The following is a 15,064-nucleotide window of genomic DNA, read 5'->3' on the forward strand; positions in this document are numbered from 1 at the left end:
TACTTGGGTTATTTTGTGTGTTCACTGGGTCAGGACAGTACCACAGGAGGTGCTTCTGAGAGGGAAGAAAGTTGTGCCCTGACCTTGAAGGCCTCTGGGCTTAATATTGGGTCTGTACCAAACCCCCTTGCCTCTATGCCAATAATCAACAAACTTGAGGACAAGGAACAGGTCAGAAGATAGAAGATGAGAAGCTATCTTACCTGGCCACTTCATAGACATGATCTAGGAAAAAAAAAAAAGAAGAATCAAGTCAGAAGTCTCCATAGGGAATGGGTAAGGGCCAAATGCAAGTCCTTGTGAAAAGAAAAGGGAAGAAGAGACAGGGGAAATCACAATATGTCTCAGCCTTCCAACAAATAGAAGCTGTTAGGAAGGTGGGTTGAAATACAGATTTACCTGTTTTTCAACAGATGCAGATTTATCTGGGAAAGGAAGAGGAAGCACACTTGATCACTGTCATCTTTGGCACAGTCTGACTCTGGACATTGGGCTAGAGCTTGGTGTGATGGGGGATGGACACTGGAACTGGATCCACTCTCCACCCAGGAGTCTTGCCAAATATCCTTCAGGGAGTCTTTATGAAAAACTTGGCAGCCATTCAGACCCCAGACAAAAGGGCCTGAATTATCAGTCTGATGCCCGAGACTATAGCTTGAGTCATTCTCAAGTGCATTTATCCCCATCCTGCAACCAGGAAGGATCTTGGAATAAATCACCATTGCCCCCTAGTGTCTGTGGAGAAGAAGTATCTACATTCCACATAGGCTTAAAAGCTCTCTAAGTGAGTAAGTGAAGTCGCTCAGTTGTGTTCGACTCTTTGCAACCCCATGGACTGTAGCCTACCAGGCTTCTCTGCTCATGAGATTCTCCAGGCAAGAATCCTGGAGTGGGTTGCCATTTCCTTCTCCAGGGCATCTTCCCAACCCAGGGATCGAACCCAGTTCTCCCGCATTGCAGGAAGACACTTTAACCTCTGAGCCACCAGGGAAGCTCTATAGCCTGGTACAAAGATGGATGTACTGCCCTCTAGGTGCTTGTAATCTTTCAGAGATGCAACTGGAAATGTAAGCATTAAACCACAACAAAGCAAAAACAGAATGCTGCAGGTCTTTTGTTTGGTGATAAAGCCTTAAATTTCCATGTCTTACCTCCCTGATTGGCTCTGCAGCTTTCATACTGTAGGATCTTTTTCATTTTTATATGCCTAGTGCATGGTACATAGTAGGTACTCAGAAGCTACATGTTAAATTGAGATGATGCCCTGAGGCTGTCTCCCTTATACAGAGATAGAATGCAGGAATTCTGGAAAGGCAATCTAGGGAGGAAAAAGTATAAAGACATGAGGTGTGTCACCTATTTGCCTGTTTGACTTCAGTGACTGGGAATGAAATTAGGTCTAAGAGAATGGTGGGGGTTGACAAGATAGGCCAGAGCCACATTACAGAGGGCCTTCAATGGGATGCTACATTTTGACCTCTGTCCTCTGAGTCATGGGGAGCCCTGGACTGTTTTTGAAAGGGAAATAATCTAGTATTGTTACAGTTTATACTTAGTCTTATTGAGACTATAATGAATGTTTTCCTTTTAGTACACCTAGGATTTGTGGCAAATTAAGATATCTCCACTTCCAAGTTTAGCTTCACGGATCATAGCCATGGTAATTGGCCAAGACAAGAGTTTTTACTTCAAACCCAGGACAAGGAGAAACCCAAGGCTTCCTCCTCTTTTTGGGTTGGAGAGACCTATGGTAGAAATCAGACTATTAGGGAGTAGGAGCTACTTCAAAGGAAGAGACACATAAATGCTAGTTAAAATGACTAGTGCAAAAGGAATTGAGATGTAGTTAGGCTTTACTTAGAAGTAAACATTAAGAGTCTCTTTTTCTTCTGTTGGCAAACAGATGTTAAATGACCCTGACAACTACAGTGTAATCATGTCACTGCCTGGCTTAAATTTTTTAAGTGATTTTTAATGCAAGGCTTAGAGAAGAAATTCCAAATTCCTTAACCTGTCATTCAAGACTTTCTAGAATCAGGAATGAACTTATCTTTTCCTTTGTATTTCTCTATTGCTTGGCTACATGAATTTTCTCTATTGATGACTCCACTCATATTTATCTTTTACAATTTCACCCCTTTATTCATGTAATTTCTTGTATTTGTAGAATATTGTCCCCTATCAATGGCTTTCATCCTCCAAGGTATGGTCTAAGTCCTGCCTCCTCATGAAAGCCCTTGATAATTATTCTACCCCTAACTGATTCTCCTATCCTTTGGATCTTTTTAGCATTGATTATCTTCTCCAAGCTTTGAGTTCACAACCTTTATAGCTATGTATTGTTATTGATAAACTCCATGACTCTACCTTGATTCCATTAATTAAACTGTAAATAACTTGAAGCAATAATTGTTACTTCTCCTTCTCTTGCATCCTCATTAAAAATCCACTATGTAGATGCTGTGCCAGGTTGAGTAAAAAGATTTGTGAATTAACTTTCATATGTTGTACTCTTATTGCATGTCTGTCTCCATGGATTTCCTATCCTCACTTTCAGGATAGGCTGGGGACCCTTTGAAGTGCCTAACATAGTGCTTGATGCAGAGTTTATGCTGGGGTTTCTTTGGAAGGAATGATGCTAAAGCTGAAACTCCAGTACTTTGGCCACCTCATGCAAAGAGTTGACTCATTGGAAAAGACTCTGATGCTGGGAGGGATTGGGGGCAAGAGGAGAAGGGGACGACAGAGGATGAGATGGCTGGATGGCATCACTGACTCGATGGACGTGAGTCTGAGTGAACTCCGGGAGTTGGTGATGGACAGGGAGGCCTGGTGTGCTGCGATTCATGGGGTTGCAAAGAGTCGGACACGACTGAGTGACTGATCTGATCTGATCTGTACTGCTGAATGAAAGAATAAGCAAAAGCCACCCATTCATATTCATCACTCACCCTGTTGGGATGTCTTCCTGCAGACCATGATATAAGTCATGGTGATGAACACTATACAGCACAAGGAGATGATGAGAATTATGGCAAAGATAGACAGGCCTTTTCCTAGGGGGCAAAACAAGACCAAGTGGTATCTGGTTGAAAACAGTCCAGAAACAGAGACTCCAAGGATCAGTCTAGACTAGCTCACAGTTCTTTCTTTTCCATCTTCTCCTAACTTATTTAGCTAGCCAGAGAGACAAACAAAACCCTGGATCCATGAAAAAGACTTGAAAGAAGCTAGAGACTCCATGTACATGCAAGTTATTTCAGGTCCACTCGTTGATGGCTGATTGGCCTGGACATTTGAACCAGTACTCCATGCTTTCCATGGGGCCAAGACAAGAGGTTTCTCACATTTTCTTAGGAGAAAGTGCTTCCCAGCTTCACAAAAATACTACCGTATTGAGATTATGATCAATTACTTCTCTGTCCAAGTATTCAGGTTTCTTAATCCTCAAAACATATTTCCACTGTCTCCTGGGTTACCTATCTAAATCATGAAGGAAACCCCTGGACTAGGCTTCTGGTCCTGGGTCTGTTATTTATTTGCTGTATGACTGTAGTAGGCAGAATAAGGGTCCTCCAAAGATGCTCATATTCATATCCCCAGTATGTTAGTTTACATTGTAGGGAAGAATTAAGATTGCAGATATATTTAAGATTGTTAATTCATTGACTTTGAAGTGGGGAGATTATCTTGAAATATCTGGGTGGGCTCAATGGAATCTCAAGGGTCTCCCCAAAGTGGAAGAAGGAAACAGAAGAGGGGATGATAGTGAGATATTTGAAGATACTACATTGCTAGTTTTGAAACTGGTGGAAGGTAATCAGAAGCCAAAGAAAGAAGGTAACCTCTAGGAACTGAAAGGAGGACAAAGAAACTGATTATCCCCAGTATCCAAAAATAACACAGCCCAATTATACCTTGATTTTAGCCCAGTATGTCAGACTTCTGATGTCCAGAAGTATAGGATAATACATTTGTGTTATTTTAAAGTGCTAAGTATGGGGTACTTTTTCAGTAGTCCTAGAAGGCTAAATACATAGAAGTCATAGAAGAATAAATACAGTGACTTTAATCAGATTTTTTTACTAATACCTTAGTTTCCCCATAAGTTCAATGAAAATATTGGATGATGTCTAATGCACTTGTAGCTATAATATTCTGAATCTAGGGAGTGAGGTCAGGGGATATGGATGGAGAGGGAAAGGAATCCCAGTGTCCTTAGGATTTACTGCTGCAACTGACTTTGTTTTCTCTAGATCCCAAAATATTATATCTTAGACATCTGGTATTTGTGGTCTTTAGAGCTCTGATTGGAGTTGAGAGAACCTAAGCTATAAAATGATACAGATCAAGGGAAGGTTCCTCATTGGAGAGAGTAAAGTTGTAAAATAATTAATAGAGGATGTAGGGCATAAACTCCAAATCTTAGAGTATCCAGTCTTCCAAAAGTTATTTTCCCATCTTCTCAAATCAACTGTCTTAAGAAGTATCTTCTAGCTCCCCTTCTTCTATGGATATTGCCATAGGAGAGACATGGAACTATGGAAGTCTTCAAGCCAAAAGTGACAACACAGAAATGGAACACAAAACAAGCTTAAGCTGTGACCTGAGACAACCAAGAAACTCTGCAACCAGGAGGGCAAAAGTACAGAGGCATTAAGAAGTCCACCATCAATGACACACAACCAGAGGGTAAGACCAGGAGTGATAGTCATTGAACTATTATGTACTTATCAATCAAAACAGATACCTACTGTAGACCTGGAGTCTTAGAGGTCTCCAGGCATCAACACTTTTGTTGCCGGACCATGGGGGTGGTCTAGAGAGTTCTGAGGGATGGGCCAAGGCAGCCAAGGTGATAATGGGAAACAGTGGTTAAGAGAAACATCTAGCATCAACTAGTATTGTTGATAAAATAAAATGATATAAAATATAAGTATTTCATTGTTTTAATAATCAATGTATTCAAACCACTGCATACCAGCTATTAGCTCCAGGTGAAAACCCAAAGAACTTATATTTGGGGTTTGCATCTCTGAGACTTTGACTTAGGGATCCTTGAAACTTTGAAGGAATCAGAAATCAGCTACAAGCTGCTTGGTGACCTCTGAAGAATAACTCAAGTAATGAAGCCTTGCCACTACCCTTACCTGGTCCAATGCCTGTCTCCCTGGGAGAGATGGCTGAAATCATAGTCCAATTCCAATTCTTACATAGAATGTTTAGGAAGTACATTATCATGCCAAAAGAGAAATAAGAACAAAGATATCACTACCCTTAAACCCATTCTGACTTTGAACATCCCTGTATCTGTATCTTTCCCTATCCTTTCTCCATTCTATCCATCTCATCTGTCTCTAGGACCTTTGATCATAGCCTGGAACATAGGAGGTAACAGTTTGCAGAGTAGAATGGCATAGAATAGTGTGTATAGTGGAAACTTTTTGTTGCAAAGTTAAGAGCCAAAAAGGAAGAATAGAAGTGTTAACATTTCCCTTACCTGGTCCAGCACTTGTCTTTCCAATATCACCATCCATTTCAGTTATTCTGCCCCAGGATATATTCACTGTGTATGTTGCTATAACAACAGGATTATTAGGGTCAGAGATCTCTCTTCCAGATAGGAAATTTCAAGATGGAGGGTGGCTACAAAGATTGCAGTTCTTCTATGGGTATCTGTGCTAAGATTTCCAGAATTCCTGGCCATGTCATTGACCACTATTATTGGGTTAGCCAAAAAGTTCATTTGGGTTTTTCCATAATATCTTACAGAAAAACTTGATTGAACTTTTTGGCCAATTCAATACAATAATGTGATAGCTTATTTTATTTTTTTACTGTTGGTGGGAAGAAGGCCCATAGAGGAGAGAAAATATACCTGAAGTCCCATAGCAATTCAGACTAGGAGCAGAGCAGAAGTCAGTTTTCTTTTTCCACTTTTCCTATAGGGTTATTCAAATTCTCTCCTTCTTTTTGCCTCAGACATTTTTACAGAGAAAAAAAAATAATATATATATATATATATATATATATATATATATATAGATAGATAGATGATTCACTTCTTCATGACCCTTAGGTCTTTTTATTTCCATGTCTTTATTACCATGTTCCTTCTGAAGAACCCAGTGACCTCTTATGACCTGTCTAATGGCATTGAGCCTCCTCCCTTGGCTTCCATGACACCATTTCAGACCTTCCCTATTCCCACAGAACCCCAGTAAAACTCACCTTCCAAGGGGGTTTGCATGGTTGGAAGTGACTTAGTCTTGGTCTCAAGTGGCTTTGAGGAATCTGCAAGGAAAAGGGAGTCCATTCAAGGGCCCTGGCACCCCTGAGTGAACAGTTGAATGTTTTAGGAAAAAATGGGAAATAAGTAATGGCCAGTCAGATACTTAATTAATCTGGATGGGGAAAATATTTTGTTTTAACTAACTTCCAGTTGAAATTTAGCTACTTATTCTCTTGAGAGGGTCTTAGAAGTATTACAAAGAAGGTGGCTGTAGTGAGTTAGTAAAGATAATAGAGTAATAACCTCCAAACACTTACTTCTTCACAAAAGCAGTGAAATGACTGACAATTTTTTTAAACTTTTTTTTCTTTAAGATTTTGGAAAAATAGCCAAAGATTTGAATCAACCCGGGTAGCATTTATGGAAGAAAAACACTCCAATCTTGTTAAGTACAGCAAGTATTGTTGCATTTTAATTTACCCCAGCTCTATTACCCTGTCCCAGGCCAGTAGTAGCCTTGAAAATAAGCCTTGTTCAAGGTGCTAGACTGAACAGAACAGATTTAATTCCCCCCAAAATTGTCATTATTTGACTTCTGTGGCAGTTCCCTGAAAGACCTGATTCAAAAGGCTTATCTTCATTGATCGTCTAGTGTTAAAACTCTTGCTAGGGAAGGGGTGTATTTGTCAGACAGATGCCTGGAGCATTAAACAACAACTAAGGTAAACAAGAGACTTGCCAAAAAGCTTTAAAAAAAAGTAATTAAAAGTTCAGAGACTTTGAAAATCTCTGACACATTCATGAAATCTGGAAAGCCAAGACATGAATAGTATTGTGTGCATGCTCAGGAAAGACATGAGAATGTCATATGTTCTTATCTCTGACTAGCCTTGAGGCTCTGCATTAGCAGGAAATGAAGGCTACAGCATAGTTATAAACTTCCTGGGTAAGCATTGAAAACAGTTAAACAAGCAACAGAACCCTTGGAGTTTTATTGATTCCAACTATTTAAAGAAATATCTGTCCAATAAATATTTGACCACAAAATTGATCAGAGACTTAAGTGGCAATCCATGACAAAGAATAAAAGAGACTACATAGAATTAGCTCAGACAGTTATTGAACAAATAAATAGCAATTAATACAGAAAGCAGCAACAAAAGCAAGCCCTGGAGAGAGACAGAGACTCAGAATTCTAAATTTGTCACACTATATTATTTAAAAAGTCAAATTTTCAACAAAATATGAGACATGCAAAGAAACTAGAAAGTATGGAGCTTCTGGTTAAAGATGGCAGAGTAGAGCACCATCTCCTTCTGCGAGAAAACCAAAATTGAAACTAGCTATTGAACAATCATCAACAGGAGAATGTTGCAACCTACCAAAATAAGACACCCCACATCCAAAGACAAAGAAGCCATAGCAAGATAGGAGGAGGGGTACAATCACAATAAAATCAAATCCCTTCCCTACCGGGTGGGTGACCCACAATCTGGAGAAAAATCATACCAAAGAAGTTTTCCCACTGTTGTTAAGGTTCTGAACCCCATGTCAGGCTCCCCAGCCTGGGGACCCAACAAACAGACTGGGAATATACAGGGAATCTGACCTTGAAGGCCAGCAGTATTTGATCATAGGACTTCCACAGGACTGGGAGAAACAGAAACTCCAGTCTTAGAGGGCACAAACAAAAGCTTGTGTGCACTAAGCCTCAGAGGAAGGGAGCAGTGAGACCACAGGAGACTGAATCAAAACTACTTGCTAGTGTTGGAGGGTCTCCTGTGGAGGCATGTGTCTGCAGGGGATTACCACAGGGATGGGGACACTGGCAACATCAGTCTGGGAAGGTCCCCCTTGGTGTAAATCCTCTTGGGTTGCCATTAGCCAGACCACAGAACCTGTAGACCCAAGGGCTGGGTCACCTCTGGCCAAAAAACTACCAGGAAGGGAGTGCAACACCACTCATCAGCAGATAATTGGATTAAAACTTTACTGAGCAAGGCTCTGCCCACCAGAGCAAGACCCAGTTTTTCCCACCACCAGTCCCTCCCATTAGGAGGCTTACACAAGCCTCTTATAATCCTCCATCAGAGGGCAAACAGAGAAGAGAGAAGAGGCACAGTCTGACGGTGACCAAATTACAGAAAGTTAATCATCATGAAAAAAAATAGAAAGTTATGTCCCAGATGAAGGAACAAGATAAAACCCCAGAAAAACAGCTAAATGAAGTGGAGATAGGCAAACTTTCAGGAAAATAATTCAGAGTAATGATAGTGAAGATGATTCAGGATCTCAGGAAAAGAATGGAGGCAAAGATTGAGAAGATGCAAGAAATGTTTACCAAAGACCTACAAGAACTGAAGAACAAACAGGTGAATAATACACTAGAAGAAATCCATAGCAGAATAACTGAGGCAGAAGAACAGATAACTGACCTGGAGGACAGAAAGGTGAAAATCACTGCAGGAGAACAGAATATAGAGAAAAGAATGAAAAGAAATGAAGATAGACAGACAAAAATAAATAAATAAAAGATATTTGCAATGTCAAGCCATAATGGGAACATGATTAGCCTAATAATATAAAATAATTACATACAACTCAGGGGGGAGGATCAAGCAGAGTGATAAGTGGAAGTACATACATGCACATATTTTCATCTACTCAGCCAGTCTATGTCTTTTGTTTGGTGCATTTAATTCATTTGCATTTAAGTGCAAAACTACAGTTTTCGTGTTTTAGGTTCATTTTCTGTAGATAGATCTTTTCCTTCTCTTGCTTCCTGCTTGGAGAAGTTCCTTTAGCATTTGTTGTAAAGTTGGTTTGGTGGTGATGAACTCTCTTAACTTTTGCTTGTCTGGAAAGCTTTTGATTACTCCATCAAATCTTAAGGAGAGAGTCTTGCTGGGTAGAGTATTCAGTTTTTCCCACCACCAGTCCCTCCCATCAGGAGGCTTGCACAACTGTAAATAATATGTATATATATTTTAGAAAACATGAACTTTTGCCTAACTAAAAAAATGTGTGAGTTTGATTCCACTTATTTGATTTAGTATGAATAGAATGTTAGATTTATAATTTAAGAAAATAGATAGGCAAGAAGCAGCAAAGGTTTACTATGTAGCAGAGGGAAATATAGTCAATATCTTATATTACCCTATAATGGAAAATAATTTCAAAGATAATATATGAATATATGCATAACTGAATCACACAAAATTTCTACATTTTGAAATTTAGTATTGTTTACCAGTTTTTCTAAATGTCCTATGGACATCTAATAGCAACATAAGAGATATAAAATTTTAAATACATTTTGTAGGATATAAAATTAATGTAAATTTATATAAATAGAAATCAACTGTATTTAAATTATTGACATCATCAAGATGCTCCTATTCTTATTTTTTTCTGCATTTGATAAAATATTCTCAGAGAAATGTTAATATGTCTCACTATGATTATATATTTTTTCTTTTCCCTTATATTTCTTCTGAGATTTTTGCTTTATGTATTTTTGTTTCTTTTCTGTTAGGTACCTCATGGTTTATGATATCTATCTTTGTGAATTGTACTTATCTTTAAAAATATTCATCTTTGTTTAATTTAAAAATAAATAAATTTATAAATTAAAAAAAATAAACTAGAAAATATAGTCCATAAACTTATTTAAAAAAGCAATGAATAGAAACTTTCTCTGAGGAAGTACAGATACTGGACTCATTAGAAAAAAATACTTTAAATCAACTAAATTTGTTATTAAAAAAAAAAAGAAACAAATCAAAGGAAACTATGTCCAAAAAACTAAAATAATGAGGGCAATTCAAACCAAGTTGTTGTTCTGTCACTCAGTTGTGTCTGACTCTTTGTAAACCCATGGGCTGCAGCACACCAAATTTCCCTGTCCTTCACTATCTCCCAGGGTTTGCTCAAATTCATGTCCATTGAGTCAGTGATGCTATCTAACCATCTCATCTGCTGAAATGCTCTTCTTTTCTCTTCAAATTTTCCCCAGCATCAGGGTCTTTTCCAATGAGTTTGCTCTTTGTATCAGATAGCCAAAGTACTAGAGCTTCAGCGTCAGTCCTTCCAATGAATATTCCCATTATTTTAAGAATTTTCCACACTTTGTGGTGATGCACACAGTCAAAGGCTTTAGTGTAGTCAATGAAGCAGAAGTAGATATTTTCATGGAATTCCTTTGCTTTCTCTGTGATCCAACAAATGTTGGCAGTTTGATCTCTGGTTACTCTGCCTTTTCTAAACCCAGCTTGTGCATCTGGATATTATCAATTCAAGTACTGCTGAAGTCTAGCTTGAAGGATTTTGAGCATAACCTTACTAGTATGTGAAATGAGTGCAACTGTATGGTAGTTTGAACATTCTTTGTTACTGCCCTTCTTTGGGATTGGAATGAAAACTGGCCTTTCCTGTCCTGTGGCCACTGCTGAGTTTTCTATATTTGCTGACATATTGAGTGCAGAACTTTTACAGCATCGTCTTTTAGGATTTTAAATAACTCAGCTAGAATCCCATCATATTCATTAGCTGTGTCTGTGGTCATGTTCTTAAGGCGACTTGACTTCACACTCCAGAATGTCTGGCTCTAGGTGAGTGACCACACCATCATAGTTATCTGGGTCATTAAGACCTCTTTTGTAGAGTTCTGCCACTTCTTAATTTATTCTGCTTCTGTTAACTTCCTACCGTTTATGTCATATATCATGCCAAACCTTGCAAGAAATGTTCCTTTGATCTCTCTGATTTTCTTGAAGAAATCTTAAGTCTTTCCCATTCTATTGTCATCTTATACTTCTTTGCATTGTTCTTAAGAAGACCTTCTTATGTCTCCGTGCTATTCTCTGGAACTCTGCATTCAGCTGGGTATATCTTTCCCTGTATCCCATGCCTTTCAGTTCTCTTCTTCCCTCAGCTATTTGGAAAGCCTCCTCAGACAAACATTTTGCCTTCTTGCATTTCTTTTTCTTTGGGATAGTTTTGGTTACATCTTCCTGTGCAATGTTACAAACTTCAAACCAAGTAGAAAATGTCAGTAAACAAAAATTATAAAACAGGAAAAAACTAGAAATCCTGGAGATGAAAGATACAACAACTGAAAAAAATGCATGCATGCTAAGTTGCTTCAGTCATGTATGACTCTTTGCAATCTTATGGACTGTGGCCTGCCAGGTTCTTCCCTCCATGAGGTTTTCCATGCAAGAATACTGGAGTGGGTAAGCATGCCCTCCTTCAGGGGCTCTTCCTGATCCAGTAATCAAACTGGCATCTCTTATGTTTCCTGCATTAACAGTTGGGTTCTTTACCACTTCTGACATCTGAGAAGCCCCAACTGAAAGAATAAAACCCACTAAAAAGAAGAATTCACTAAAACAGATTTAAACAGGCATAATAAAGAATGAGTAAAACTGGTGTCAATTGAAATTAGCAGATTAGAGAAACAGAAAGGAAAGTGAATGAAGAAAAATGACCAGCACCTCAGAGAACTGCAGGTCATCTTCAAGTGTACCAATATACACATAATGGAAGTTACAGAAGAGGATAGAAAAGCACAAACAAAATATTTTAAAATGCTATGTAATGTCAAAAACTTTTTGACATTTTTATTTTTATTGACATTTTTATTTTTATTACTTTTTTATTCCTGTTTAGTTGTGTCTGACTCTTTGCAATCCCATTGACTGCAGCTCCATCTGACTCTTTGCAACCCCATTGACTTTAGCACACAAGGCTTCCCTGTTCTTCACTATCTCCCTGAGCTTGCTCAAACTCATGTCCATTAAGTCCATGATGTCATCCAAACATCCCATCCTCTGTCAGCCCTTTCTCCTCCTGCTCTCAACCTTTCTTAGCATCAGGGTCTTTTCCAATGAGTCTTCTTGGCCAAAGTATTGGAGCTTCAGCTTCAGCACCAGTCCTTTCAATGAATATTTGGGACGAATTTCCTTTGGGATTGAATGGTTTGATCTCCTTGCTGTTTAAAGAATTCTCAAGAGTCTTCTACAACACAATAGTTCAAAAGCATCAATTCTTCAGTGCTCAGTCTTCTTTATGGTCCAACTCTCATATTTGTACATGACTATTGGAAAGCTTTTTAGCTTTGACTAAAAAGACTTTTGTAGGCAAAGTAATGTCTCTGCTTTTTAATACACTGTTTGGGTTTGTCAGAGCTTTCCTTCAAAGGAGAGAATGTCTTAATTTCATGACAGCAGTCACCATCCACAGTGATTTTGAAGCCTGAGAAAATAAAATCTGTCACTGTTTCCATTGCTTGCCCATCTATTTGCCATGAAGTAGTGGGACTGGATGTCATGATTTTCATTTTTTTTTAAATACTGAGTTTTAAGCTAGCTCTGTCACTCTCCTCTTTAATCTTCATCAAGAGGCTCTTTATTTCCTGTTTGGTTTCTGGCATTAGGGTGATATTGCTTGCATATTTGAGGTTGTTGATATTTCTCCTGGCAATCTTGATTTCAGTTTGTTATTCATCCAGCCTGGCATTTCACATGATGTACTCTGCATAGAAGTTAAATAAATACACATACAATGTGTTAAAATGCAGATACATCACTATACTTACAAAGGTGATACCACTGTAATGGCAGAAAGCAAAGAGGGACTAAAAAGCCTCTTGATGAAGATGAAAGAGAAGAATGAAAAAGCTGGCTTAATACTCATCATTCAAAGAACAAAGATCATGGCATCTGGTCCCATACTTCATGGCAATTAGAAAGGAAAAAAAGAGAAGCAGTTGCAGCTTTCATTTTCTTGGGTTCCAAAATTACTGGTGATGATGACTGCAGCCATGAAATTAAAAGACACTAGCTCCTTGGAAGGAAAGCTATGACAAACCTAGAGAACATATTAAAAAGTAGAGACTCCAGTTTGCCGACAAAGTTCTGTACAGTCAAAACTATTGTTTTTCCCGTAGTCATGTACAAATATGAAAGTTGAACCATAAAGAATGCTGAGCACTGAAAAATTGATGCTTTCAAATTGTGATACTGGAGAAGACTCTTGAGAGTCCCTAGGACTGCAAGGTGATAAAACCAGTCAATCTGAAAGGAAATCAGCTCTGAATATTCATTGGAATGACTGACGCTTAAATTGAAGCTCCAATACTTTGCCCACCCCATGTGAAAAGATGACTCATTGGAAAGACTCAGATGCTGGGAAAGATTGAAGGCAAAAAGAGAAGCGAGTGGCTGAGGGTGAGATGGTTAGATAGCACCACCGATCCGATGGACATGAGTTTGAGCAAACTCCAGGTGATAGTGAAGGACCGGGGAGACTGGTATTATGCAGTTCATGGGGTCTCATCGCAAAGGTTCAGACATGACTTAGCAAGTGAACAACAACATAGCAGTATTATTTTCCATCTGTCTCCTAAAACAAAAGAAGCAAAAATAAACAAATGGGACCTAATTAAATCCTTTTGTACAGCAAAACAAACAAACAAAAATCAATGAAACAAAAGACTGCTTACTGAATGAGAGAAAATATTTGCAACTAAGAATGATAAAGTGTTAATGCCTAAAATATAGAGAGCTCATATAACTCAATATAACAACAAAAAAATAACTTGATTTGAAAATGGTCAATTCAGTTCAGTCGCTCAGTCAAGTCTGACTCTGTGCAACCTCATAGACTGCAGCAAGCCAGGCCTCCCTGTCCATCACCAATCCCTGGAGTTCACTCAAACTCATGTACTCTGTGTCCGTGATGCCATCCAATCATCTCATCTTCTGTCGTCCCCTTCTCCTTCCACCTTCAATCTCTCCCAGCATCAGGGTCTTTTCATATGAGTCAGTTCTTCACATAAGGTGGCCAAAGGATTGGAGTTTCAGCTTCAGGATCAGTCCTTCCAATGAATATTCAGGACTGATTTCCTATAGGATGGACTGGTTGGAACTCCTTGAAGTCCAAGGGATTCTCAAGAGTCTTCTTCAACATCACAGTTCAAAAGCATCAGTTATTCGGTGATCAGCTTTCTTTGTAGTCAAACTTCCGTATCCATACATGTCTACTGGAAAAACCGTAGCTTTGACTAGATGGAACTTTGTTGGCAAAGTAATGTCTCTGCTTTTTTTTTTTTTTTTTTTGTCTCTGCTTTTTAATATGCTGTCTAGGTTGGTCATAACTTTTCTTCCAAAGAGAAAGTGGGACATATACTCATTTGAATGTAGAGTTCCAAAGAATAGCAGGGAGAGAAAAGAAAGCCTTTCTCAGTGATCAGTTCAAAGAAATAGAGGAAAACAATAGAATGGGAAAGACTAGAGGTCTCTTCAAGATTGCTGGGAGAAATATCAATAGCCTCAGATATGCAGATGATACCACCCTTATGGCAGAAAGTGAAGAGGAATTAAATAGCCTCTTGATGAAAGTGAAAGTGGAGAGTGAAAAAGTTGGCTTAAAGCTCAACATTCAGAAAACGAAGATCATGGCATCCAGTCCCATCACTTCATGGGAAATAGATGGGGAAACAGTGGAAACAGTGTCAGACTTTATTTTTCTGGTCTCCAAAATCACTGCAGATTGTGACTGCAGCCATTAAATTAAAAGACGCTTACTCCTTGGAAGGAAAGTTATGACCAACCTAGATAGCATATTCAAAAGCAGAGACATTACTTGGCCAACAAAGGTTCATCTAGTCAAGGCTATGGTTTTTCCTGTGGTCATGTATGGATGTGAGAGTTGGACTGTGAAGAAGGCTGAGCGCCGAAGAATTGATGCTTTTGAACTGTGGTGTTGGAGAAGACTCTTGAGAGTCCCTTGGACTGCAAGGAGATCCAACCAGTCCATTCTGAAGGAGAT

At 38.8% G+C, this 15,064-nt stretch overlaps 1 protein-coding gene across 14 annotated transcripts in view; it reads right to left on the reverse strand.

Moving 5' to 3' along the window:
- VSIG4 (V-set and immunoglobulin domain containing 4) overlaps positions 1–15,064 on the reverse strand; it is a 99,041-nt gene that overhangs the window by 57,767 nt on the left and 26,210 nt on the right. For 7 of the 14 annotated variants that reach the window (XR_015159928.1, XM_086390127.1, XM_086390129.1 and 4 more), the window contains 4 exons: positions 6,232–6,294; positions 5,501–5,578; positions 2,952–3,056; positions 204–225 (listed from right to left, as the gene is read on the reverse strand). Coding sequence is in view for 12 of the 14 variants with exons in the window: in XM_086390127.1 (XP_086246253.1) it covers positions 204–225; positions 2,952–3,056; positions 5,501–5,578; positions 6,232–6,294 (268 nt within the window). In the remaining 2 variants the exon portion in view is untranslated. The remainder of the gene's footprint in view (positions 1–203; positions 226–2,951; positions 3,057–5,500; positions 5,579–6,231; positions 6,295–15,064) is intronic. The other 7 variants (XR_015159929.1, XM_086390130.1, XM_086390132.1 and 4 more) reach the window with 2 other exon arrangements.

The sequence above is a fragment of the Bos grunniens genome, chromosome X (assembly GCF_055505025.1).
Source record: "Bos grunniens cultivar Pamir isolate PY7600 chromosome X, Bosgru_T2T1.0, whole genome shotgun sequence".
NCBI classification, from domain to species: Eukaryota; Metazoa; Chordata; class Mammalia; order Artiodactyla; family Bovidae; genus Bos; species Bos grunniens.